This window comes from Calidris pugnax, unplaced genomic scaffold (genome assembly GCF_001431845.1).
Source record: "Calidris pugnax isolate Ruff unplaced genomic scaffold, ASM143184v1 scaffold332, whole genome shotgun sequence".
In the NCBI taxonomy this organism is placed as follows: domain Eukaryota; kingdom Metazoa; phylum Chordata; class Aves; order Charadriiformes; family Scolopacidae; genus Calidris; species Calidris pugnax.
In genome coordinates this window covers 75,229-101,322 of record NW_015091053.1, presented here as the reverse complement: position 1 = coordinate 101,322, position 26,094 = coordinate 75,229, and the positions used below count along the sequence as shown (strand labels likewise).

The window sequence follows — 26,094 nt, the reverse complement described above, 5'->3', positions numbered from 1 at the left end:
TCTTACTTCTAACAAGTGGTTTTGTGATCAATGCGCTGTTTACAGAGGTCCCTTCCAACCCCATATCATTCTGTGATTCTGTAAGACTTACACATTTCTTGAACTTCCTTACATGGTTTGCTCCCCTTCTCCTGTCAGAAACACTCACCTGTTTTTTTCACCATTTTCTGGAAACTTCTAATTTCCAGTTGTAACTTTGGGATTTTTATGGCATTTTTTTGATCTTGTACCAAGTTGGGGGTTTTTTGGGGGTTTTTTTTGGGTTGGTTTTTTTTTTTTTTGAGTTACTTTCATGAGTACAATTGATGAAATTGTAAATTTCCAACATTCCATTTTGGCAGGAAAAGCAACCCAAGAGCTTTTAAAGTGCCACAAAACAAGTGTTTTCATTCTCAAAACCTTCCTGGGAGTGTTTATCTGCAGCTGCTTCAATGTGACTTTTTTTGGTAACGTTGTTAAGTAGACCTACCTGTAACATTAGGTTTTAGTAATACCTTTAAAAAATGAAGGAACAAAGTAACCTCTGGAGGTCCTGTAGTTACCCTGTGCCAAGCAAGTTGTACTCAAAAGCTGTATGACCTTGTTGGGGGCCTTTTCCAGTTGTGTGCTTAAAATCTTCAAGGGTGGAGGTTGCACCACTTTTCTGCATTTCCCCCCTCTCCAGTGAGTTTGTTCTTCCCTTGCATCTGAAAAGGATGTTCCTGTTGCAGCTTTTGGGGCTGTTACAGCTGCCTCTTGAAAATCTCACCTGCTGCAGCATTGGCAGTCAGACCTTCATGCTGCAGTTAAGCCTGATGATACCACGTCTGTGCTCAGTTCCCTTAATCTTTGTTTCCGCTTCCAGCTGAAATGCTAAGAAGTACACGAGTTGCATTTTGTACAACATCCCCATCCATTAGAAGAGCACTTTAAGTCCCTCTTTTATGCCCATCATTACAGTGATGCATTTTGGAAACTCCTCCCACATCTGTCACCTAGATACTTCATAACATACATATTTCTGTTGGTAAAGTTGCTAATGAAGCAAGCCCCAGAGCATTCTGGTCCCACGAAGCACTATCTCCCACCTCCCCACCAGCACCTCCTGCCTTCCTCCAGCGGATCTCTGCAGCACCAAACCTGCTCTTGCCTCCCTCTTCAAGCGCAGAGGAATGGAAGAGAGGTAGCAGGGTGTCCCTCCCACTGCTTTCTGAAGACACCCGCACGTTTACCATGTTTTCTCAAAGGCAGAAGCAAATTTTTTCTGTCCTGACCAGTGTTTAGTAAGAGCTGTCAGGTCCTTATTCCCACAGGACCTGGTGATAAGGAGAAGGTGGCCTTCTCCTGTAAAGCAATCTCCGTGTGCTGAGCATAGAAGGAGAGTGAGCCTGTGCTGGAGCAGGGAAAGGAGCTCTTAGCACCACTCGGTTCAGGCAAGGGGGAAGGAGAAGCTGAATCTGTAACTTAGAGCATGGACTTCCTTTTGAAATCGCAGCTGGGTTAGCTGGACATGCTGGGCCACCCCCTGGTTAGCAGCATTCAGCAGTAATAGAGCCCCTTGCCAAGTCTCCACTGACACTGCACCCACAAAGCATTCTCACTCTCCCCCAGCCACACTGAGAGTGGAGAACAGGCAGGATTGCTGGGAGCCCCAGGGTGAGCAGCATCTGCAAGGTCTCCAGAAGCAAGTTCTCTCTCCACCGGGCTGGTTTCCTACAGATCACGGCCTCTGTATTTCAGAGAAATTTTCTTTTCTTCCTTTTCCTCCTCTCAGACACGCCATAAAAACACCCTTGTTTGAGGAGAGCTTTGCAGAAGATGCTTCCCCTTTGTTGGTCCCGAGGTGGCAGGTGGCCAGCTGCAGCAGTGCCAGGAGCTGGGAGCGAGTGCTGGGCTGTGGTGCGCTGCTTGCTCGCAGCAGAGGCTTTTGCCTCACTGGGAAGGGAGCAGTTCTGGTACCATAGTGGAAAGTGGGCAATCTAAACCCTGGACCATGGCCTGGGAGCCAGGCAAGAGGACCTGCCTGGGCAACAGGGACATTTCTGGGTCCTCTTCATCCTCTGTACTGTCTGCCTGACACCACAGAGCCTTTCCTCAGCCTCAGCTGCCATGCTGTGCAGCTCAGGGTCACAGGGGGCTGTGGGGCAAGCAGGAAGGGTGTCCCATACCTGCTGCAGCTTGTGAGTGGACAGAGGTGTCTGTCCTGGGGCACTGCAGGAGGTCAGGACATGTTGGTGCAAACTCCAAGCTGGAGAAGAGACTCCAAGTTTGTTTAACACAAGAAATCAGCTTGTCCCGGAATCTGTCCCCTGGGCTGGTCCGCCTCCTTGCACCAACACCACCTCTCTGTGATGGCTCACCAGAATGGCCAGGGACTTGGTGGGGGGGGTCTATAGTATTGCTAGTTCAGATGGTGATCGAGCAAGCTTTGTATGTCTCCCGCCAGGTTTTACTAGACAAGAAACTAGAACAATTTCCTGTTTCAGACTCAGAATAATGAGGTGAATGGGGATCACAGCAAATCTCCCTGTGCCTATGCTGTGCAGGGGCCAGGGGGGAGATTCCTCCTGCCATGCTGCTTGTGTGCTCTCTGGGGGCACAGCCTCTCCAGAAGAGTCTCGGATCAGGCAGGGAAATTTTGTACTGCCAACAGCCTCTGCTATGGTCTTGAAGCTGCTCACTCTGTGCACTGATGGCATTTCAATATGAATACATAGCTCATGCTTTCTCAGCTACTTGTTACTAATCTTTTCCTAGTTACGGGCAATACCATGACCTGTACGTGCTGGAGAAGTGGGTCCATGTGAACCTCATGAAGTTCAACAAGGCCAAGTGCAGAGTCGTGCAGCTGGGTTGGGGCACTCATCAATGTCAATACAGGCAGGGGACAGATGGATTGAGAGCAGCCTTAAGGAGAAGGGCTTGGGGACACTGGTGGATGAAAATAAAAATTAAAATGAGCCATCAATGTGCACTGACAGCCCAGAGAGCTATCTGCATCCTGAGCTGCATCCCCAGCAGTGTGGCCAAAAGGTCAAGGGAGGGGATTCTTCCCCTCTGCTCCACTCTGGGGAGACTCCAGCTGGAGTGCAGCTGTGGACCACCCAGTACAAGAGAGACATGTACCTGTTAGAGCAGGTCCAGCCAAGGGATATGAAGATGCTGCGAGGGCTGGAGCCCATCTGCTGTGAGGACAGGCTGAGAGAGTCGGAGGGGTTCAGCCTGGAGAAGGCTCCAGGGAGACCTTATAGTGGCCTTTCAAAACCTAAAGGGGACCCACATGAAAGATGCAGAGAGACTTTTTATGATAGTTTGTAGTGACAAGATAAGGGGCAATGGCTTTAAATTGAAAGAAGGTAGCTGTAGACTGGACATAAGGAAGAAATTTTTGCTGTGAGGGTGGTGAGACCCTGACCCAGGTTGCCCAGAGAAGCTGTGGCTGCCCCATCCCTGGAGGGGTTCAAGGTGAGGTTGGACAGGGCTTGGAGCATCTTGGTCTGGAGGGAGGTGTCCCTGCCCAGGCAAAGGGATTGGACTAGGCCTGCACAGGCTGCTTGGAAAGGCTGCAGGCACGATGCTCCGTCAGGAAGGAGCCGCCACTTGCTGCAATAAAAGCGGAGCCTTGGTCTCCTCTGCCCGAGCCGCTGTTTGTGTCCCGTCTGTCCCGCTCGCAGCCCCAGAGCATCTCCCCCGGCCCGGGCCCGACCCTGTGCCTCGGGCCCAGGGCTGCGCCCGCACACCCTGCCCACGCCGGGGGAGCCCAGCAGCCTCTGCCCCGCCGGCAGCCTGGCTTCCCCCGGGCCTGTCCCCGCGGGCAGGGAGGGGACGGGAGCCCGTGCCCGGAGCCCGTGCCCGGAGCCCGGCCCCTCTCCGCACCCCCTCCTCCCAGCGGGGCAGCCCGCTGCCTGCCGCCCTGCCGGAGCCCAGCCCCAGCGGCAGCGGGCAGGGCCGCGCCCGGGGCTCCGGAGGGGCTGCGGGGAAAGGAGGGGGGCGCCCCGCTGCCCCCGGCCCTGGCCAGCACCCAGCCCTTTCCCCCGGACGGCGGCAGGCTCTGCCCTGGCCGTGCCCGGCCCCAGCCCGCAGGGCCGCTCGGTGCCGGCAGCGGCAGCGGGAGCTGCTCTCCGGGAGAGCGCTCGGGCCCGGCCCCGCACCCGGGCCCGGGGGCACCCGCCGGCTCTGCCTGGGGCTGCCCGAGGGCTGCGCCTCCGCCTGCTCCCGCGGGGACCCGCTCACCGGCCTCTGGGCTTCTGCCCTCGGCCCCTGCCGCTGTCTCCGCCGAGCCAGGCCCACTCGCCCGCTGTTTGGAGCCCGGCCCGCAGCCGCCGCCCGCACCCACCGGGACCCCCGGCCCCCTCCGCGCCCAGACCCGCCCCTCGGGACGGCGCCTCCCTCGCCCGGGGCTGCCCCGAAAGCGCATCGACCCGCAGCGTTTACCCGCTGCCGCCGCTCCCCTCCGGGCGCTGCCCGCGGCGGGTTCCCTGGCGGGTCCCTGCTGGCCCCAGCGCGCGGGCTCCGTCGGCAGCCCTGCCCCGCAGGTGGCGAGCAGCGCGGTCCCGCTGCGGGGGCGGGGGGACGGACCTCCTTGCACCAACACCACCTCTCTGTGATGGCTCACCAGAATGGCCAGGGACTTGGTGGGGGGGGTCTATAGTATTGCTAGTTCAGATGGTGATCGAGCAAGCTTTGTATGTCTCCCGCCAGGTTTTACTAGACAAGAAACTAGAACAATTTCCTGTTTCAGACTCAGAATAATGAGGTGAATGGGGATCACAGCAAATCTCCCTGTGCCTATGCTGTGCAGGGGCCAGGGGGGAGATTCCTCCTGCCATGCTGCTTGTGTGCTCTCTGGGGGCACAGCCTCTCCAGAAGAGTCTCGGATCAGGCAGGGAAATTTTGTACTGCCAACAGCCTCTGCTATGGTCTTGAAGCTGCTCACTCTGTGCACTGATGGCATTTCAATATGAATACATAGCTCATGCTTTCTCAGCTACTTGTTACTAATCTTTTCCTAGTTACGGGCAATACCATGACCTGTACGTGCTGGAGAAGTGGGTCCATGTGAACCTCATGAAGTTCAACAAGGCCAAGTGCAGAGTCGTGCAGCTGGGTTGGGGCACTCATCAATGTCAATACAGGCAGGGGACAGATGGATTGAGAGCAGCCTTAAGGAGAAGGGCTTGGGGACACTGGTGGATGAAAATAAAAATTAAAATGAGCCATCAATGTGCACTGACAGCCCAGAGAGCTATCTGCATCCTGAGCTGCATCCCCAGCAGTGTGGCCAAAAGGTCAAGGGAGGGGATTCTTCCCCTCTGCTCCACTCTGGGGAGACTCCAGCTGGAGTGCAGCTGTGGACCACCCAGTACAAGAGAGACATGTACCTGTTAGAGCAGGTCCAGCCAAGGGATATGAAGATGCTGCGAGGGCTGGAGCCCATCTGCTGTGAGGACAGGCTGAGAGAGTCGGAGGGGTTCAGCCTGGAGAAGGCTCCAGGGAGACCTTATAGTGGCCTTTCAAAACCTAAAGGGGACCCACATGAAAGATGCAGAGAGACTTTTTATGATAGTTTGTAGTGACAAGATAAGGGGCAATGGCTTTAAATTGAAAGAAGGTAGCTGTAGACTGGACATAAGGAAGAAATTTTTGCTGTGAGGGTGGTGAGACCCTGACCCAGGTTGCCCAGAGAAGCTGTGGCTGCCCCATCCCTGGAGGGGTTCAAGGTGAGGTTGGACAGGGCTTGGAGCATCTTGGTCTGGAGGGAGGTGTCCCTGCCCAGGCAAAGGGATTGGACTAGGCCTGCACAGGCTGCTTGGAAAGGCTGCAGGCACGATGCTCCGTCAGGAAGGAGCCGCCACTTGCTGCAATAAAAGCGGAGCCTTGGTCTCCTCTGCCCGAGCCGCTGTTTGTGTCCCGTCTGTCCCGCTCGCAGCCCCAGAGCATCTCCCCCGGCCCGGGCCCGACCCTGTGCCTCGGGCCCAGGGCTGCGCCCGCACACCCTGCCCACGCCGGGGGAGCCCAGCAGCCTCTGCCCCGCCGGCAGCCTGGCTTCCCCCGGGCCTGTCCCCGCGGGCAGGGAGGGGACGGGAGCCCGTGCCCGGAGCCCGTGCCCGGAGCCCGGCCCCTCTCCGCACCCCCTCCTCCCAGCGGGGCAGCCCGCTGCCTGCCGCCCTGCCGGAGCCCAGCCCCAGCGGCAGCGGGCAGGGCCGCGCCCGGGGCTCCGGAGGGGCTGCGGGGAAAGGAGGGGGGCGCCCCGCTGCCCCCGGCCCTGGCCAGCACCCAGCCCTTTCCCCCGGACGGCGGCAGGCTCTGCCCTGGCCGTGCCCGGCCCCAGCCCGCAGGGCCGCTCGGTGCCGGCAGCGGCAGCGGGAGCTGCTCTCCGGGAGAGCGCTCGGGCCCGGCCCCGCACCCGGGCCCGGGGGCACCCGCCGGCTCTGCCTGGGGCTGCCCGAGGGCTGCGCCTCCGCCTGCTCCCGCGGGGACCCGCTCACCGGCCTCTGGGCTTCTGCCCTCGGCCCCTGCCGCTGTCTCCGCCGAGCCAGGCCCACTCGCCCGCTGTTTGGAGCCCGGCCCGCAGCCGCCGCCCGCACCCACCGGGACCCCCGGCCCCCTCCGCGCCCAGACCCGCCCCTCGGGACGGCGCCTCCCTCGCCCGGGGCTGCCCCGAAAGCGCATCGACCCGCAGCGTTTACCCGCTGCCGCCGCTCCCCTCCGGGCGCTGCCCGCGGCGGGTTCCCTGGCGGGTCCCTGCTGGCCCCAGCGCGCGGGCTCCGTCGGCAGCCCTGCCCCGCAGGTGGCGAGCAGCGCGGTCCCGCTGCGGGGGCGGGGGGACGGAGCCAGGGGGGACCCCGAGCTCGGGGCCGTCCCTGGCGGGAGTCGGGCCGGCCCCCGGGGCTTTCGTGGACGCCGGCGCCGGCTCTTGCGGGAGGAACCCTCGGGCCCCGGTTCTGCCGAGGTTCGTGCTCCGGGTCGGTGTTGCCCGAGGTGCCTGTTGTGACCCCCCCGGCCGGGCCCGGCGCTGCAACGGGGCCTCGCCAGGGCGGGGGCTCCGTGGTGACTTCGTCTGTCCCCTGCCTCTGCTGACGTTTTGGGTAATAAAATGATGATTGTTACTCCGGAAGCTTAAGACCTTCTCAATCCCTGCAGCTTTAAATGAACATCAAGTTTTGGTGGTTTTTTGGGGGGGTTGGTTTTTTGTGTTTTTTTTTTCTTTTTCCCAAGAAGGATGTTTGGGTTCTATAGCCCTTTCCTGAGAGGCAGGAGGAGTCCAGATGCCCCCGAGCAGCACCAAAGTGGTGCCAGTGCTTGTCTGAGCTGGGTTGCCCAGGGCTGGCCATCAGAAACCAGTGAGCACTGGGTGCCTCATGGTTCAACAAGGAGGAGCTCTTCATTTTAATGTGCTCTTTAGAGCAAAGGGACATTCTGACTGTCCTGCCCCAAGGGGGCAGATCAGTGCCTGCTTGGGTTGTGTGTTTAGGTTTTTATTTTGTTAATCAGAAGCCTTTTATACCAAAGCCTGTTTTTGTGGCTGGCACAAGAGAACTAATTGGGATTTTGTTTTTCCTACAAATGTCACCGTCAGGCTTTCGAGGGATAAAAGGTAGCTTCTTTTTGATCATTGCTTAGCTGGGTCAGTGTTCATCAGAGCTTTCCAGTTGTGTCTGCTTGAGAAATACCACACGGCGGCCAGAAAGGCTGCAGACAGCTCTGGGACATGGTGTTTGCTCTTAAGGACCCCAGCTGAGACTAAGGCTGCTGCTGTTGCATTTCCATGACCCTCCCAGGAATCCCAGAGAGTGTGTGTGTGTGTGTAGCGGGAGAATGAAAAAATCTCTGGGAGTCTTTGCGTGAAAGCTGCCTAAACCAAGAAAAGGCAAACCTGACGTCATTGCAATTTGGGAGAGAAAGGGATAAGCTACCGAGGGGCTGTCATTAGGCACCAGAGTTAACGCTGATTTGAGAGGCCCGGGCAGAGTCCAGTCCCCTTTGACAGCAGTGGCACGCCCTGCCACAAGGCAGAAGCCAACTCCCCCGGGGTTGTGGGCTCCTGCTGGACCCTCTGGGGCACTCCGAGCCCCCAAAGGCAGCTGCCTCTGCAGCGCAGCAGCGGCAGAGCCGCCGGTGGCTGCGGGGAGCCGGGGCGGAGGGAGCTCGGCTCGGCCCCGTCCGGCTCCGCTCGGCCGGGCTCGGCCGCGCCCGGCTCCGCTCGGCCGGGCCCGTCTGCAGCCTTCCCCCGGCCCGGCCCCGCCTGAGGCAAGGTCTGGCGGCGGGCGCGGCGGGGGCTTCTGGGGCCGCTCGGTGATCGCCAGCGCCGGGGCTGCCCAGGGCCCTCGGGGCCGGCAGCTGGGCTGAGGAGGCGGCGGCGGCATCTCCCCTCCTCCCCGGGACTGCGGGGGCCGCGGGCGGCGGGGTGAGGCGTTTCTCGGGGCTGTACCCGCAGAGGCTGCGGGGGACGCCAGAGCCGGGGGGTCCCTGAGGGCCGGGGTCGGTCCTGGGCTGCCACACGGCCCTGCCCGGGCCTTGTCGACATCCCCCGGGGCGAGAGGCCTTTTCGGCCTCGGGGACCTCGGTGGGGACATGGCCGGAGCAGTGTGGCTGGAGGCGGGTGGCCATGGGCTGGAAGTCTGTCCTCAAATCCTGCTCAAAACCACTCTGCTTTTTGGAAATGACACCCGAATCGGCGATTTTCTGGCTGGTGGGAGACGCTGGTGGGAGGCCTGTTCGCCCTGCAGATGAGGAATCCCTGCTCGCCTTCCTTTCTTCTGGTAGGACAGAGTGAGATCTGGGGAAGGCTTTTAGTCATTGACCTTTGACTCTCCTGCTCCCCTAGGCTGCATCCAGGGAGGAGGAAAGATGTCACTGAAACCATTTACCTATCCCTTGCCTGAAACAAGGTTCCTTCACGCAGGCGGGCTTGTGTACAAATTTAAAATCCGGTACGGCAACTTCAGCAGGTAAGCATGTGAAAGCTGCAAAGTCACCCTGGGTGTGATGGCTGTGTGTCGCAGTGAGTGAATATGAGACACAAAACTCAGGTTTGGGGGCTCCGCTGTCCTGCCTTCTTCCACTGACCGTGAAAGTGGTCACTTAGAAGTTGCTGCTGCACTTGCACGGGCTGAACGTTGGCCTGAGAGACTAATTTGAGCTGTATGAAATGCTCCTGTGTCACTGCCACGTGTGGGTTTTGTGCTTCAGTGGAATGAGAGGCTGTTTTTACTGATAGCCTTTTGTGATTTTGTAAATGTTTAATTGAAAAGCTCTAGAGCCTTTGCTATGGTTTAACCCCAGCTGACAACTAAGCCCCACATGGCCACTTGCTCAGGGTCCTGCAATGGGGTGAGGGAGAGACTCAGAAGGGTAGAAGTAAGGATAGAGATAAAGACAGTTTAATAAGTAAAGCAAAAGCTGTGTGCACAAACAAAGCGAAATCAGAAAGTCCTTCAGTGCTTCTCATCAGCAGGCGGGTATTTAATCTCCAGGAAAGCTGGGCTCTGTCACGCCTAAGAGTTACTTGGGAAGACAAATGCCGTAACGCTGAATGTCCCCCCTTCCTCTTTCTTCCCCCGCGTTTATGGCTAAGCATGACGTCCTGTGGTCCAGAATGTCCCTTTAGTCAGTTGGTAACTAAAGCACAGGGAAGATGTCAAACAAGTCAAGAGGATGATCTTGTAGAGGTGAAAAAAAGACTTTCCCTGAGGGCATTACCCTGGAGGAATCTGCATGTGTCTGCTGGTCAGGCACACAGGGATGATGGGCAAGTGCTTTTGTGAGTGGGCAAAACCTTGACCAGCTCCCTCAAGTTGCTCTGGAGCTTTTCGTTTGAGAGGAGATTCGGAATCCTGGAGGCTGCACTCTGTAATAATCACAGAAGTTGGAGCTGCTCTGGAAAAGGAACTGGAGCTGCTCGGGTTTAAGGTTGGTATTCCAAAGCAGGTGCTTCTAGGTTGTGTCCTGCTGAAGGAGTGTTCTGTAGAGCTCAAACTTGGTCTGAAACTTTATGAGTTGTTGCTGTCTCAGCCTCTGATTAATCTTTAAGAACAATAGTATTCCTGAATTTTAGTAAAAACACCTCAAAGCAGTGGCTGAGCACAATCTGGCTTCCTGTGCACGTCTTTGAAGGCTGTGATCATCAACAGGCAGCAGTTTGAGGCTGATGCCCTCAGAGGCTTTTGGAAGGTCCTGCAAACTGTTGAGGTTAAATCTCTCTTCAGATAGCGGCAACCACGCAGAAACTAGGACTGAGATCCTTTTGGGTCAGCAAGTGTCCCTGCATCAGAGAAAGAGAGCATGTTGTGCCACCCCCAGACCCCATTTTCATGGCCGTGAGGTTGCAGCGGGGCTGAAATGGCACAGGCAACGACTCGAGCATCTGCCTAGAGAGTGGCTTAGGAGTGTGAATGGATTTCCTTCTGCAGTCAGATGTGCACAGGCAGTGCTAGAGCCTGGGTTTACTCAGGAAGTGGTACTCAATGGCTCAAAGTCCAGATGGAAACCAGTCACAAGTGGTGTTCCTCAAGGGTCCGTGCTGGGGCCGGTGCTGTTTAACATTTTTATCAATGATATAGATAGGGAGATTAAAGGCACCACCAGCCAGTTTGCAGATGACACCAAGCTGTGTGGTGTTGTCGATACACCAGAGGGATGGGATGTCATCCAAAAGGACCTGGACAGGCTGGAGAGGTGGGCCCAGGTGAACCTCATGAGGTTCAACAAGAGCAAATGCAAGGTTCTGCACCTAGGCCGGAACAATCCTCGCCACCAATACAAACTAGGGGGTGAGGTATTGGAAAGCAGCCCTGAGGAAAGGGACTTGGGGGTTCTGGTGGACGAGAGGCTGGACATGAGCAGGCAGTGGGCAGCTGCAGCCCAGAAGGCCAATCGCATCCTGGGCTGCATCAAAAGAAGCGTTGCCAGCAGGTCCAGAGAGGTGATTCTGCCACTTTGCTCTGCTCTGGTGAGACCTCACCTGGAGTGTTGTGTGCAGGTCTGGAGCCCTCAATATAAGAAGGACATGGACCTGATGGAGAGGGTCCAGAGGAGGGCCACAAGGATGATCAGGGGGATGGAGCACCTCTGCTACGAGGACAGGCTGAGGGAGCTGGGGTTGTTCAGCCTGGAGAAGAGGAGGCTCCGGGGAGACCTAATAGCAGCCTTCCAGTACCTGAAGGGAGCCTACAGGAAGGCTGGGGAGAACCTGTTTAGCAAGGCCTGCAGTGACAGGACGAGGGGCAATGGCTTCAAGCTGGAGGGGAACAGGTTTAGACTGGAGATGAGGAGAGGGTTCTTCACTGTGAGGGTGGTGGAGCACTGGAACAGGTTGCCCGGGGAGGTGGTTGAGGCCCCATCCCTGGAGATATTCAAGGAGAGGCTCGATGAGGCCCTGGGCAACCTGGTCTAGTTGGGGGTGTCCCTGCTGACTGCGGGGAGGTCGGACTAGATGGCCTTTGGAGGTCCCTTCCGGCCTGGGCAATTCTATGATTCTATTCTATGATTCTATGAAGTGACTGTTATTGGCTGCAGAAAAAAGGAGGAGAGTGTGCTATGAACATCACGCCAGCTGGGCTGTCTCCAGACCTGAAGCTACATTAAATCTCGTGCCACACTTGTGAATTGAAACGCGGTTGTTTCTTTAGCTTTGCTTTTAGCATTTCTCTGGGATAGTGTCAGATCCAGGAAGGTTAACTTTCCTCCTTGTTCTGTTCTCGGTGTTGATTTTGGAGAGGAAGGTGCGTTGTGGTGTCGTGTAGTCATAGAATCATAGAATCGTCTAGGTTGGAAGGGACCTTAAAGATCATCTAGTCCAACCATCGGCCTAACCCTGACAAGAAAATAAACAAGAAATAAGCAATAAAAAAAACACTAAACCACATTCCTGAGGACCATGCCAACCCGTCTTTTGAACACCTCCAGGGATGGTGCCTCAACCACTTCCCTGGGCAGCCTGTTTCAATGCTGGATAACCCTTTCCATGAAGAAATGTTTCCTAATATCCAATCTAAACCTCCCCTGGAGCAACTTGAGGCCATTTCCCCTTGTCCTATCTCCTGTGACTTGGGAGACGAGACCGACCCCCGCTTCTCTACACCCCCCCTTCAGGTAGTTCTAGAGCGCGAGGTCTCCCCTCAGCCTCCTCTTCTTCAGACTGAACAACCCCAGCTCCCTCAGCCGCTTCTCATAAGACTTACTCTCCAGACCCCTCACCAGCTTCGTTGCCCTTCTCTGGACCTGCTCCAGCACCTCAATGTCTTTTTTGTGGTAAGGGGCTCAAAACTGTACGCGGTACTCGAGGTGGGGCCTCACCAGTGCTGAGTACAGGCAGATGATCACCTCTTGGGTCCTACTCACCACACTGTTCCTGACACAGGCTGTTGGCCTTCTTAGCCACCTGGGCACACTGTTGGCTCACGTTCAGCCAACATTTGGCCAACACCCCCAGGTCCTTTTCTACCAGGCAGCTCCAGCCATTCTTCCCCAAGCCTGTAGCGCTGCATGGAGTTGTTGTGACCTAAGTGCAGGACCTGGCACTCGGCCTTATTGAAACTCATCCTGTTGGTCTCAGCCCATCGATTCAGCCTGTCCAGATCCCTCTGCAAAGCCTCTGTAGCCTCCAGCAGGTCGACACTCCCACCCAGCTTGGTGTCATCTGTGAACTTACTGAGGGTGCACTCAATCCCCTCCCTCGTCCAGATCATTGATAAAGATATTAAAGAGAACGGGTCCCAGTACCCAGCCCTGTGGGACACCACTCGTGACCGGCTGCCAACTGGATTTGACTCCATTCCCCACCACTCACTGGGCCCAGCCTCCAGCCAGTTTTTAACCCAGCGGAGAGTCCTCCCATCCAAGCCATGGGCAGCCCTTTTCTCCAGGAGGATACTGTGCGAGACCGTATCAAAGGCCTTGCTAAAGTCCAGGTAAACAACATCCACAGCCTTTCCCTCATCCAGCAAGCGGGTCACTTTGTCATAGAAGGAGATCAGGTTTCTCAAGCAGGACCTGTCTCTTGTGAACCTGGGCCTGATCACCTGGGTGTCCTTCATGCGCTCGGGATAATGGCACTCAGGATGATCTGTTCCATGACCTTCCCAGGCACCGAGGTCAGACTGACAGGCCTGGAGTTCCCCAGATCATCCTTCCGGCTCTTCTTGTGGGTGGGCGTCACATTTGCTAGACACCAGTCAGCTGGGACCTCCCCAGTTTGCCAGGACTGCTGGTAAATGATGGAGAGTGGCTCAGTGAGCACTTCCACCAGCTCCCTCAGTACCCTTGGGTGGATCCCATCTGGGCCCATAGACTTGTTTGTATCCAGGTGTTGGAGCAGGTCCCTCACCGTTTCCCTTTGGATTACAGGGGCTTCATTCTGCTCCCTGCCCTGATCTGCCAGCTCAGGGGTCTGGGTACTCAGGGGACACCCTACTCCATTACTAAAGACTGAGGCAAAAAAGGCACTCAGCACCTCAGCCTTGTTATCATCCTTTGTCACTACGTTATCTCCCATATCCAATAGTGGATGGAGGCTGTCCCGAGTCCTCCTCTTGCTACTAATATATTTATAGAATTTCTTTTTGTTGTCGTTAACATCCAAGGCCAGGTTCAGTTCAAGCTGGGCTTTGGCCTTTCTAATCTTTTCCCTACATAACCTTGCTACACCTTTATAATCTTCCTGAGTGGCCTGCCCTTTTCCCAAAGGCCATGACCTCTCTTTTTTTCCCTGAGCTGTGACCCTATCTCTTTGTTCAGCCAGGCCGGTCTTTTCCCTCAACGGCTCGCTTTACTGCGCAGAGGGACGGCCTGTGCCTGCGCTTTTAAGACTTCCTCCGTTAAAAACGTCCAGCCCAGAAGGGACTCCTTTTCCCTTCAGGGCTGCCTCCCAAGGGACTCTGTCAAGCAGACGCTTGAAAAGACCAAAGTCTGCTCTCCAGAAGTCCATGATAGCAGTCCTGCAGGTTCCCCTTCTCGCCTCCCTAAGAATCGAAAACTTTATCATTTCATGGTCACTTTGCCCCAGACGGCCTCCAACCGTCACATCCCCCTCAAGTCCTTCTCTATTTACAAACACCAGATCCAGCAGTGCACCTTCCCTAGTCGGCTCCCTCACCAGCTGTGTCAGGAAGTTCTCCCCGACACACTCCAGGAACCTTCTAGACTGTTCCCTCTCAGCTGTATTGTGCTCCCAGCTGATAACCTGGTAGGTTGAAGTCTCCCACCAGGACAAGGGCAAGTGATTTTGAGACCTCTGCCAGCTGATTATAGAACATTTCATCTACCTCTACATCCTGGTTGGGTGGTCTGTAACAGACTCCCACCACAATATCAGCCTTACTGGCCCTCCCCCTGATTCTTACCCATAGGCACTCAACTCTACCATGGCCCTCAATAAGTTCTAGACCTTCATAATTCTCCCTAACATACGGGGCCACCCCTCCTCCTCTTCTTCCTTGCCTATCCCTTCTGAAGAGCTTGTATCCATCCATTGCAGCACTCCAGTCATGCGATTCATCCCACCACGTTTCCGTGATGGCAACTACATTGTAGCTTTCCTGCCTCACAATGGCCTCCAGCTCCTCCTGTTTGTTGCCCATGCTGTGTGCATTTGTGTAGATGCACTTCATCTGGGCTAGTTGTCCTGCCACTTTTTTTGGGGGACAAGCCCTATTTCCTACCCGACTCGTCCCTTCTGTAGTTGCCACCCTATTACTACTTCTTATGTCTTCGCTACCATATGTGTCACCATCCCCCACTGCCACTGAGACAATGTACTGCAAGGCATTGCTAGCAGTAGTAGTAGGCTTTCCCCCCCCCCATCACAAGCAGGCCTGGTTCCTGTAAATCAGCCCAAATGAGAGAGCAAGTCATCACTACTCTCCCGTCCCTCGAGCCCTGGCATGCTTCCCTTGGGTTTAATCCTCTCGGTCTCAGTTATCTCCCCCTCCCCCCTCATATCTAGTTTAAAGCCATGTCAATGAGCCCTGCTAATCCTGCCCCAAAATTCTTTTCCCCCTCTGGGACAGGTGCCTCCCACCTGCCACCAGTAGGCCAGGTGTCTCATACAGCAGCCTATGATTGAAAAACCCAAAGCCCTGCCGATAGCACCAGTCCTGGAGCCACAAATTGACCTGGTGCCTCTTCCTGTCTGTTTCCTCATTCATCATTCCTAGTGAAGGGGTAGAGGAGAACACAGCTTGTGTTCCTGATCCCTTAAGTAGCCGTCCCAAGGCTCTAAAATCTCTTTTAATTGATTTCAGGCTTCTTCTCCCCACTTCTTTGCTACCCACCTGAAATACTAAAAGGGGGTACTAATCTGAGGGTTTTACTAGGGCAGGAAGTTTTCCCAACACATCCCTAACTCTTGCTCCAGGGAGGCAGCAGACTTCCCTATGAAGTGGGACAGGGTGGCATATTGGCCCCTCCACCCCCCCCCCTAAGACCCTTGAAATGTTGCTTGTTCATAAGACCCTTGAAACGTTGCTGTTGCCTGTGAGTGAGCTCTTTCCCTCAACGTAATCCTGCCAGTGGTGTGTGTATGTTTCTGAAGAGCCTGCGAGTGTTTGGTCTCCTGAGGGTAAGGAGTGCACGGCACGTGTTGGAGATCGGCAGTCTTCATTGCCCCTGCTCGTGTCTCACGCTGTGTGTGCATTGCAGCATCAGTGCTTGCAACTCCCTGTTATCCTTGAGGGAACAGGACACAAGACTTTTGCAGCACCTTTTGTGTTTCATAATAACTTCTGGAATTGGGTGTGAGCTCATCCAATCAGGCTGTACATCAACATGGTCAAACAGAGCAAAAGCAACTCCCATTGAGAGCCAAACTCATGGAATTCTTCCCCATCGTGTCATGGTGGTGGTGAACAAGGGCTGCTTATTCAAAGCATCTGGATTCACTCCCAGTTCATAAGAGAGAGTGAAGGAGTAAGTCCTAAGAACATCCATGGCCTTATGCCCAAAGCAGCTCTTGCAGTCAGCCAGCAGGTTTGGGAAGTGAAACTCCTTCTGCCCGCAATAAGATGGTGACTGGTCTGAGGACAGTCCCCAAAAGAACATTGGAAGAGTTACACGAGCTGATCCCAGCTGATTGTAGAGCTGATTATCTACACGTGTGTGCAGGCTTTTGCTAGAGGGAGATCATCTTCACTAACGGTCTCCTGAATCCCCAGGGAAAACCAGGTAACAATGAAGGTTCTTCCCTTCTTTAAAGATTCTAAGATGACTCCGTTTTTGCATGTCCAAACTCCAGACCTAAAAGAAAATAACCCTCCCTCCTCCCCACCCCCCGTACCCTCCCCCAATGCAACCAGTGTGTCCCTGGCAGTCAGAGAGCAGGTCTGACACCCTTGGCATGAGACCCTGGATGGTGCCTTGCTTTCTTCCATTCTTTCCACCCTCATCTCCTCATCACCGTGGCAACATCCCCTCCTGAATTGTGTTTCCCTGCTGATTGCTGAAGACTTCGTGACCACAGCCTAATTCTTGGGTGGGTGATATCTGTCGTGCTGTGCTCTGTAATTCCTGTCTTTGATTTGCTCTTTATCAAGCAAGGAGAGAGCCTTTCTGAAGAGGAAGGCAAGTTCTTGTCTCTGCTGGAGTTCTGGCTGGGGACCCTGAATGTGGAGGATGTGAGAATGGCTGCATCCCAGGGCATATACCAGAGAATACTTGCATGCCATTATTCCTTACACTCCACTGTATTCACTTATTTCCAAGTAACAGTCATGTGATTTGTTTACTTTTTAATGGGTTTGGATTTTCTTTAAGGCCTTCTCTCTCCCTCTGCATTTTATTGTTGGTCGATACCTTGCAGCAAACAAGTTGGAAAAGCCGACTTACAAAAGATGTGCAGAGTTTGCTGCAGGCGGTACACAGCTCCCAGCACCACCGGGATTAGCTCCAGTGCTGTGAAGGCCCGTTCCTCGGCAGGTTTGCACCGTGGAGGGGATTAAGAGACGTGTCCTGCTGGTTCCTTCTTTTAGTCCCGTGAGTGGAATGGCAACGCTATAGGCTGGAAGGCAGAGGTACTGGTTTGAGGGCACCTGGTCAAAAACCCTGTCCTAAAGGTTACTGAGGATGGACTGAAAAGATCTGATCTCCCATACATTGTATCCTCACACAAAATATAAAGGGGCAGAAAACCAAAAAGGAACAGTCCTTGTGGAATAATGGATATCTTTTACAAGCAATAAATTAGGAATTCATCTGTCTGCAAAGTATTTGTGCAATGAGAATTGTAGGTGCTTAAGCTCTTACAAGGACTGTCTCTCTGTTGCTCTTTGACTGGGCTGGGATGAACTGTCTCTGTTTGTTTCACAGTGCTCCTGATCTCAACAACGCCGACAGTGCTGTCCAGGAGTTAGAGGTAGGAGAAGGAGCAGGTCCCTGGGACCTTCTCTGAATGTTGAGCTGAGCAAGTCTGACGTTTGTTATGGGACTGAGGACATTTTGTCAAATGCAGCGTTTCAAGTGAGAGTAATGGGGAACTTCTCTGGACAGTACGAGGGTGAAAAAAATGACGTAAATGAAAAATGCCACCAACAGGCAGCATTAATGTAGGAAAGTAGTGTTTTTATTTGAAGCATTTCGAAGAAGCTACTGACTTAAAAGTGGACCCATGGAGCTGCCTGTTTGTCGAGCTGGTGGCACCCCGTTCCTTTCTGATTCGTGCTCAGGTTCATTCTGCAGCAGCGCTTTCCCACAGTTTGGCTCTCAGCCCCGGACCCGACCAGGGCTTTTAGCTCCTCAGGCCTGACGAGCTGTCACTCCCTCCTGTTGGTTCAGGAGCTGCGGTGCTGCTGGTGAGCGAGCCTGGCAGCGGCTCATCCACTGCTCGATTGCACATGCTTCCCTCCCAGCTGAGGAGCCACTGGAACCAGTGGACATGCTTTTAATGATGCCAGTACTTGGTGACCACCAATGAGCCCTGTTGGTGTCATCTTCTTCCTGAGGCAGAAGAAAGCCCCTGCCATTCCTGAGGAAATGAGACAAATACACTTCCTGCTTAAGAATGCTCCCTTACTTAATTTTAAGAAAAATCTTCAGCGTACAGCAATAGCATTATAAATATTATTGAAGACAATGTGCTGATTTTAATTGATAAAAAAATTATCGTTTAATTATTTTTCTTTTTCACTTTTGAAAATATTGAAAGGTATTACTAGAAAAAGTTTCCCATTTGTAAAGCAGTTGGGGCTGAATTGCAGTTCCAATCCTGAATTGGGTCAATATGCAGAAAAAGAGGAATATGTTTATTTTTGAAACAGGTCAATACTACCTGTGTTTTGCTGGCCAAAAGGAGACTTCTTAAGTGTAAAACTTCTTAAATTTCAAAGCAGACTTTTCCATAGTGATGCTTCTGTGTTAATTCAAGGTTAAGATATTAATTCACTTCAATGTTTGTGGGTCTGTGAGTGCAGCGCACTCTGGCTGATGGGAGGGAGTGTGGAGAAGAAGGGGAGGAGGAAAAGTGAAATATCTAGAACCTGCTCTTCCACAAGTCATGCAAACTGTAAAGTAATTTTAAATTTTCCCCACACCGTGAAACTGTACTTCACAGTTGAATTGTGGCTATATTGCTAATACTCTTCCTTTGTTTCTTCTTCTGGCCTCTCCAGGAAGCGATTCGAGTAATCCTTGGAAATCTTGATGACTTACATCCATTTTCTACAGACCACTTCACGATCTTTCCATGTATCCTGTCTTTCCTACTCGTAAAAGAGGATTGCAAGAGAAAGGGCATTGCTTGATTCAACATTCATGCCTGATAGCGCGCAGATCTTTAGCTGGAGTATGACTCCTTTGCACTTTGCAGTTTTACGTCAGCTGAAGATCCCCCTCAGGTGTGGCCTTCACTTGAGAACTGATGTGAAAAGAGAGTTTTGCAGTGTTTTGAGATGAATTCCTCTGTGTTCCAAATCAGATTTAGCCACAGAAAATGAACATGTGTATCTAAAGTGACAGGAATCCCACCTAATGCGATTGCAAGCAAAGCTCGTGCATTTCTTAAAAAGGTTGATAAAATGTCAAATGCTCTTTGCAGGCTCAGCAACATTGGCCACAAGTCGAGAAGACGATAGTAGTTTTCTCATAAGGTACATTAGGATTAAATGTTGTAGTTGCTGTAGTGTAAAGGGTTCAAAAGAAGTTGCTGTCATGAGGCTCTTGTTGAAGAGAAAAGTAAGTTGGTTGAATGAGATGCCTTTTCAGTCCTAAGGGGTGTTCATTTGGGAATCAGATCAGGCCCTTTGGCATCCCCTCCCGTGGTTCTGGGTGCCCAGGAGTAATGGACATCCGGGTGTTTCCTCCTCCGAGGCATTCCCTTCCAGTCCTGGAAGATGGCCCCATTGCCACACTTTGTAACAGCAGGCAAGAACGAGGTCATCCTCGTTCTCTGTCAGAAGGTGGTAAGTATGAGAGCAACTGTTCCTGCCAGGAAGAGAAGGTGGCCAAGAGCGTTGTCAGACAGGAAGCACCCAAACAAATGTTGGGCTTGCTGGTTTGCTTCACTAAAGCTCAGCCAGTTTTGCCTGCGTGCTTGAGGAGAGTTTGATTCATGGACTTGTATTTCTACAACTTGAAAGTCCACCCCTGTGCTCGGCCATTACTGGGCCCTGGTGAGAACTGTGAGCTCAGAGGCCTGGTGTGATGAGTTGTTCGGCAGTCTGTGTGTCAGGCTCCTCGCTGGGGCATAACTCTTAGTTACTCACCAGCTGTGGGTGAGTGGGAGCTCTGGGAGAGGGTCACCGGGATGAGTGTTTCTTGTAATGTGTCACTAGTGTTTTTTCATACAGTTCCTACCGACGGATTGTATTTGCTGCCTTACGCACACGTGCCAGGTGGTGTGACTTGTGAAGCTTTACCAGAAGACATTGTCAGGGTGCCTGCTCCTTTGAAACATTAGTGCCGTGTTCTTAAGCCTTAGCGTCATTCTCAGATTTGAGTAAATGGGAGAGGGTATCGAAGATGAGATTCAAACATGAGAATGTCCATCTTGTGCCTTATCCCTACATTTGCACTATGTATCTAGAACTCAACTCATTCCACCAGAATGTATCTTGTGGTAAGTCACTATGGTTATGTTTGGATAATTTCTGGGAACATCTATCATCTATGTCTTGCTTTTCCCTTTCCTTTCTCATCTACCGTGTCTTTGAATTTAAGGGAGCAAACCTGCTGTACCGTGGATTTGAGATAGAGCAGAACAGCGTGTTCTCTTTTGTCCTGTACCGCTCTTCTGAAATTTCCTGAATCTCTCTTTGCCTTTTCTATCCCTGCTGACTCTTCAGCTAGTGTTTTTGTGAAGCCATGCCCAGCAGCTCCCAGCCTTCATCCTTTAATGCCAGTAGCTGGGCTGGAGGCAGCACATGTGTATGGGATGCATGTTTTTCTTCCTTGTGCTTGACCACGTTTGTTGACATTGAGCTTCACGCTCTTTGTTTCTGTTGTCCTAAAGAAAGAATGCTTTTGTTTTTCTAAATAATAATAGTCATAATGGTAATGATGTCTTTTGTATGATTAGGAAATGTTGTTGCTTCACTAGTGCCTCATTTTCCAGGTTTTGGGTGAATTCCCTGAGCAGCCTCAGGCCCCAGCTGAGACCTCTGTGGGACATTTCCGTTCTAAAATTATGCACAGCATAATGTGCTATTACTTGCAGGCACTGATGATTCCAGTTTCTGTTGGCAGGGATTTTCCTTCAGGAAAATACATATGGATGCCGAGCACCAGAGGTTGGCTGGCCAATATTCTGCGGAGTCCACGCTCAGACTGTCCTTGTGTCTTCCCTCTGGTGCCTAAAATACAGAGTGATGCCAACAGTTTTTCATTCCTTCTTCTCTTCTGAAGACTCCTTTAATTCTTCAAGAAAAGCAACTGTCCCCATCCCGTTGACGTGGGGTATTCCCAGCCAGGAATTCTAATTCTGAAAGAGCTGCATTTGCAGTTTTTCAATGTCAATATATCATATGCAAGTCCAGCATGGTTTCTGAGGAGTTTATCTTGTTTGCCAAAAGTGAGGTGCAGTGCAAGAATGTACTTTTAAGTTGGTTAAAGAAAGTCCAGTCACTAAAGAGTCACCATATGTTATAATGCTTCTGTTACAGGTAAAGAAGTAAACAAGGGCAGTGATGAACTTGTAAGTTTTTAATGTTTTTCTGTTTTTGTTTTGTTGTTTCTTTTTTTTTTTTTTTTAAAGTTATATTCTAAATAGTGTGGAGAAGCAGAACAGAGATACAGGCAATGCTCTAGTTCTCCTTTTTCTGGGTGTCAGTCAGGCACTGTGAGGTGGCACTGAATTTTCACCTGTAACCATCCAAGCTGGGAGAAATCATCATATTGGTTCCATCCACCTTTGAATGAAGTACTGCCTGAGGAGCTGAGGGCCCTGCTGGCTGCAGTGAAAGGTGTTTTCTACAACTCTGAGCCGAGCTGTCAAATGGTTTCTTCACTGTGCGAGTCTGTAGGAGGAGGTCAATACGGCTGAATCATTAAGTAGTTTCCTTGGTGCTGTATGTGTCGTAAACGACAAAGTTAAGCTTTTTTGGAAAGTTTTTGTTTAGTGAGAGCTCCGGGTAGGTTTGTTTTCAATCCGAGTGTCTAAAAATGGAGTGAATTAGGGAAGATGTCCTGTCCAAATTCCCCAAAAGAAACTCCTCCTCTCTCTGCTAGCATTACATTTCTGCTAATGACATTCCTCGGCCCTCCTCTGAAGATGGAGCAAACAGCATGTTCTGGCAAGCAGTATTTCTTGTTGAGACCTGTTGAGCATAATTCTCTGGATGGCCTCTCAGTGCTCATCTTCTGTTTGAATAAGGCAGAAGCGTTTTTTTGGTTTTTGTTGTATAAACATGAACAGTTTTGCAAAATATGAATGTATATTAACTCTGAATTTTGTTTTTAAAATAGAAAAGTCAAAATCAAATTATATCAATACCAAGTCTGCAATGTTTTGAAGGTCAAGAGAAGCAACGAAGTGTCAGAAAGTCCTGCAGTGGAAGAAAAGGTGAAGAGAAGAAGAGTGGAAGTCGGAGCAGAGACCTCATGCCTGCAGTTGGGTATGGACAGGTCAGTTGGCTACAAAATAGTCTTCTAGGGCACATACCAGAAATTCTAATGTCTCTTGTACCTTCCTCCGGTTTCATGCCTGGGTGATCCTTTGCCCCATTTGTCTTCTTCCTTCTCTTCCATAGGTGACAGGACTTAAGCAGCATTGCCTGTGTTTGGAGAAAGCTGTCCCATGCTTTCAGGCTCCTGTGCTGTTAACTAGAGGTCTCCCTGTTTATCTCCTTTGTGTTCATGTTATCTGTAGAATCACAGTGGGGTGAGACCTCAGCAGGGTGACGAAGCAGGTCACTGGCTCACGCACCTGAGCTGGGGGTGGAAGGGAAGGACTGGGAGCAGTTTTCTAGCTGAAGGCCAGCCTCTTCCTCTGGGTCAGCTGGTGAATGCTGCCTCTCTGCTTGAGGCTGAGATCCCTCTCTGGGCATTTTGCAGAATCACTGAGGTAGGATGGGACCTTTGAGATCATTGAGTCCAACCCCTCCTTCATGATGGGGTCACCTAGAGAATGTCGCCCAGGACGTGTCCCTCCAGGTGGACTCCAAGGGTGGAGATGCCACAATTTCTGTAGGCAATTGCTTGCTGTTCTTGACCACAGTTGCAGTCAAAAAGTTTTTTCTTGTGTTCAGATTTCATTTCATGTTTTGCAATTTGTGCCCTTTGCCTCTTGTCCTGCCGGAAGGCGCTGTTGAAGAGAGCCTGTCTCCTTCTTCTTTCTTCCCTCCCGTCTGGTGTATGTTGATAAGATCCCCTCCGAGCCTTCTCCAGGCTGAACAATCCCAGCTCTTCCACCGTCTCCACATATGAAAAGCGCTCCTGTCCCTTCATCATCTTTGTTGCCTGTTGCTGGGCTCACCCCATTGAGTACCCATCTTGTCCTGGGGAGCCCAGTCTGGACAGAGTGCACAGACCTCGGCAGCCCAAGCAGAGGGGAAGGATCACCTCCCTCAAGCTGCTGGCAAAACTCTTCCTAATGCACCTCAGTTGGCCACCTTCAGCACGAGGGCGCAACACTGGCTCATGCTGGCTCACTTCAAGCTGAGTTCTTGATCACCTTCCAGAGGCAGGCCCATCGTTAGTTATAGTGCAGCAGGCTTCTTTCTTCCATGGAGTGTAGCTTTTAAAAAAAGACGATTTGTGTCTGTACTTAACGTTCACAGGTATCTGGCAGACAGTCTCAGATCCGGTGTTGTGTTGATAATCACCTTCCCCCTTCCGTGGTGATGGACAGACCATGTCAAATCATTTCCTTTGTTGCCTTAGATTCTTCCCGCTCCCCAAGTGTATTCCATGCAGAGATTATAACGGGAGAAGCCTGAAGCCTTTTTCTCCTCATGTAAATGTAGTCCTTTAGTTTCCCTCTCCCCCATCAGTTTCTAGTCCCAATAAAACTGGTGGAAATGGGTGAAGAATGAGACCAGGATCCAGAATGCTTTCTAATCTGTTTTTGCCAAGACGTGGGCTGTAGATGCCTAAAATAAAAGGCCAGAAAGGGCTCTTTCATGATCCAGTCTGGCAGTCTCTCTTAGTCCTGTGTCTTGCCCAAGAAGTCACCTATTCCAATACATCATTTGAAAGTGTATTCTTGATTTCAATATTAAATTGGTGAGGTGCCAACTTCAACTGCAAGCCTTTTGTCATTGTTTTCCAATTGCTCTGTTAGACTGAAGAGCTCATTCAGTCTGAGTATTCCTCCTGGGAAGGAGTTTGTCTGCTGTACTCAGGCCACCTTTCTGTTTGGACAAGCTCTCTTGCTCACAGTTCCTCACGAGGCATTTGGATTCTGGTTTTCTTGGGGTACTATTGAGAGCTGAGCTCTCCAAATCTCTGGGTGTCCCTCCCCAGTGACACTGATCAGGACAATTATGTGTGCAAATCAGGGTTGGTTCTCCCCACGTGGGTCACTTTGTACCTCTCTGTACAGAGTTTCCTCTGCCATTTTATTGCTCCATTACCGAGTCTTGTAAGATCTTTCTATCGTTCTTTGTGCCCTGCCCTTCTCTTTGTGTCAGTAACCTTGTAGGACTTGCAGCTTTCTCAGCTTGCTGCTCATCCCCCTTTTCCAGGTCATGTAATGCTTTTTTTCTCCTCTTTAACTGCTTATTGGTTTTCCTAGAAAAACAGAAAGCCTGATACTGGAATGAGTGCCTATTTTTGTTTTTGAAATGAGACCTTAAAGCATGAGAACAAATATAGGTTAAGAGTATCTATGTTGTTGGCTAGAGGTACTAAAATCCTGATTTCTAATAAAATACTTGGAGTAGCCATTTACAGGATCGCTTCCTTTTTGTGACTTCTTGTAAACTCAGTTCTTCCTTCTCGGACTTCTTTTTAGAACTGGAACCAACTGTGTTCACCGTATGAGTCAAGCAAAGCATGGATGTGAAATGGTAAGCTACAGAATATTCAGAAAGAGAGAACAGTATCTGTTTAGTCATAGATTCTTAAAGCCGCAAGCATAAAAATGCCTTCGTGTAGGTTTTTTTCCCCTTATCACCTGCATGATTTGTGATTTCTGCTCATCAAACTTAGCCAAGGGAGGAGTTTTCCCGGGAGACAACATGAGATTTTCTGACTGTAGAGCTATGAACTGTAGGGTGAGCTCAGCCTCTCGGAGATGAACGCGAAGGATGCCCTGCCTTGTCTTCAGGACTCCAGTCCTCTTTTCCCTCCCATACCCCTTCGTGCAGAACTCCCTGGAGGGCCAACAGTGGGTGCTGACACCTTGGCACTGGCTCCAGTGTGAGTATTTGCCACTCCCCGCCAGTGATCACCCATCGGTGCAGATGGCCTTGCAGCATCTCCCTCCTCGTGAAACAGCCTTTTCTCACTGTGGCATCGGAAGGCAGATTTACAACGGGATTGTTGCAGAGGGATTGTTGCTTGCTTTCTAAACCCGTTGTTCTCCAGAGACCTTGTCAGGAGGGGAAGATTCTTTCTCTTTAGCTCGCAGGCTAAAGGCTGCTCTGACAGAGCTGCTGTTAGGCACAGCCTTCGGCTAATGGGGTCTTCACTGACACCCGTGTTCTCCTGCTCCTGGCTATTGCCCTTCCTCTCAAATGTCCCAGTGCATTTCATCCATTTGCTGGACACTGATGCCCATTCTAATTTAGTTCAAATCCCTGCCACAGTCTCACCTTCCTGGCCTTTTTCCACTCCAGCTCTTCAGAGAGAGGATTTTACGAGGAGGCAAACTCATTCCTCTCGGCTTTGTCCACAAAGGAAGTTTCCTGGTGGTATAAAAGGAACAACTTCTTCTCCCCCTGTTCCTTGGGAGGTGAACAGTTGCATCAAATACCTGGATTTCTCTGTGTTTCTGCATGATGACGTGCTGCGCCCATTTCAGGAACCTTCTGGTCCTCTCCACAACTGGCTGAGCCTTTACACAAATGCTGTGTGTGGGCTTGCTTGAAATCTCAGGTGGCCAAGCCATACTGCCTGCTTGCTCCTGGAGATTTGGTTCCAAAGGGCCAACCCCAGCATAATTGCTCTGCAGGGATTCACTGCAGATACAACAGCCTGTGATTTCAGGTGCTACTAGTTGCATGGTTACCTTCAGCCTGCCCAGAGAAACTCTTGTATCAAAATGGCCCTCACTTTGTTGTAAGCCCAAAACTTCCTTTCAGAAGAGGGTTTTTTAACAGGTTTGTTGGATTTTCAAGAGAGGAAGGAGACTGCCTGTTAACTCCTCAGGAGCATTCAATACAGAAGAACTTCTCTAAAACGAGTAGGCTTCTTTGTCTCTAAAACCTGTATCCCTTTTTTCCCCCCTCAGCTTACCTTTGCGGGATTGGTGACAGGTCTCTAGGCATGCCCTTTCTGGCTCCTTTCCTCAGGTGCCCCAAACGCACTCTTGGTGGGATAAGGGTCATCCTCTGAAAGATGCTTTTTGATCCTCCACTTTGCTGTAGCCACTCTCCCCAGAATGCCTGCGCTCCTTGGACAGTGCCTGAGTTTCCAAAACACTAGAGTCGTTGAAAGCTGGAGCTCTAGGTGAGCGTGTTGGACGCTGAGAAATAATGTGGCAAGTGGCAGACTTCACCGTCACCTCATATTGTGCTAACTAATGTGGGA

At 51.9% G+C, this 26,094-nt stretch overlaps 2 protein-coding genes across 2 annotated transcripts; both read left to right on the top strand.

Annotated features, from left to right (window-relative positions):
- The first annotated feature begins 2,389 nt into the window (after window positions 1-2,389).
- On the top strand, window positions 2,390-8,278 carry LOC106896535 (basic proline-rich protein-like). Its single transcript, XM_014956614.1, has 6 exons — window positions 2,390-2,409; window positions 2,737-2,818; window positions 3,549-4,582; window positions 4,992-5,073; window positions 5,804-6,931; window positions 8,060-8,278. Exons 1-6 carry the CDS (start codon window positions 2,390-2,392, stop codon window positions 8,276-8,278), a joined length of 2,565 nt encoding a protein of 854 aa, XP_014812100.1.
- A 551-nt stretch (window positions 8,279-8,829) lies between these two features.
- On the top strand, window positions 8,830-22,165 carry LOC106896534 (chromosome unknown open reading frame, human C11orf85). The gene is made up of 5 exons (XM_014956613.1): window positions 8,830-8,930; window positions 17,281-17,326; window positions 18,579-18,654; window positions 19,898-20,023; window positions 22,152-22,165. Exons 1-5 carry the CDS (start codon window positions 8,830-8,832, stop codon window positions 22,163-22,165), a joined length of 363 nt encoding a protein of 120 aa, XP_014812099.1.
- Window positions 22,166-26,094: the final 3,929 nt, after the last annotated feature.

Bases quoted from the DNA above. Each gene is read 5' to 3' on its own strand.
- LOC106896535 (XM_014956614.1), top strand. From the start codon at position 2,390: ATGGTGATCGAGCAAGCTTT. The intron at 4,583-4,991 runs GTGATGGCTCAC...ATCTTTTCCTAG, and splicing joins TGCACCAACACCACCTCTCT to TTACGGGCAATACCATGACC. The intron at 6,932-8,059 runs GTTCGTGCTCCG...GAGCCCCCAAAG, and splicing joins CGGGCCCCGGTTCTGCCGAG to GCAGCTGCCTCTGCAGCGCA.
- LOC106896534 (XM_014956613.1), top strand. From the start codon at position 8,830: ATGTCACTGAAACCATTTACCTATCCCTTGCCTGAAACAAGGTTCCTT. The intron at 8,931-17,280 runs GTAAGCATGTGA...TTTGTTTCACAG, and splicing joins CGGTACGGCAACTTCAGCAG to TGCTCCTGATCTCAACAACG. The intron at 18,655-19,897 runs GTATCCTGTCTT...CGTCATTCTCAG, and splicing joins CCACTTCACGATCTTTCCAT to ATTTGAGTAAATGGGAGAGG.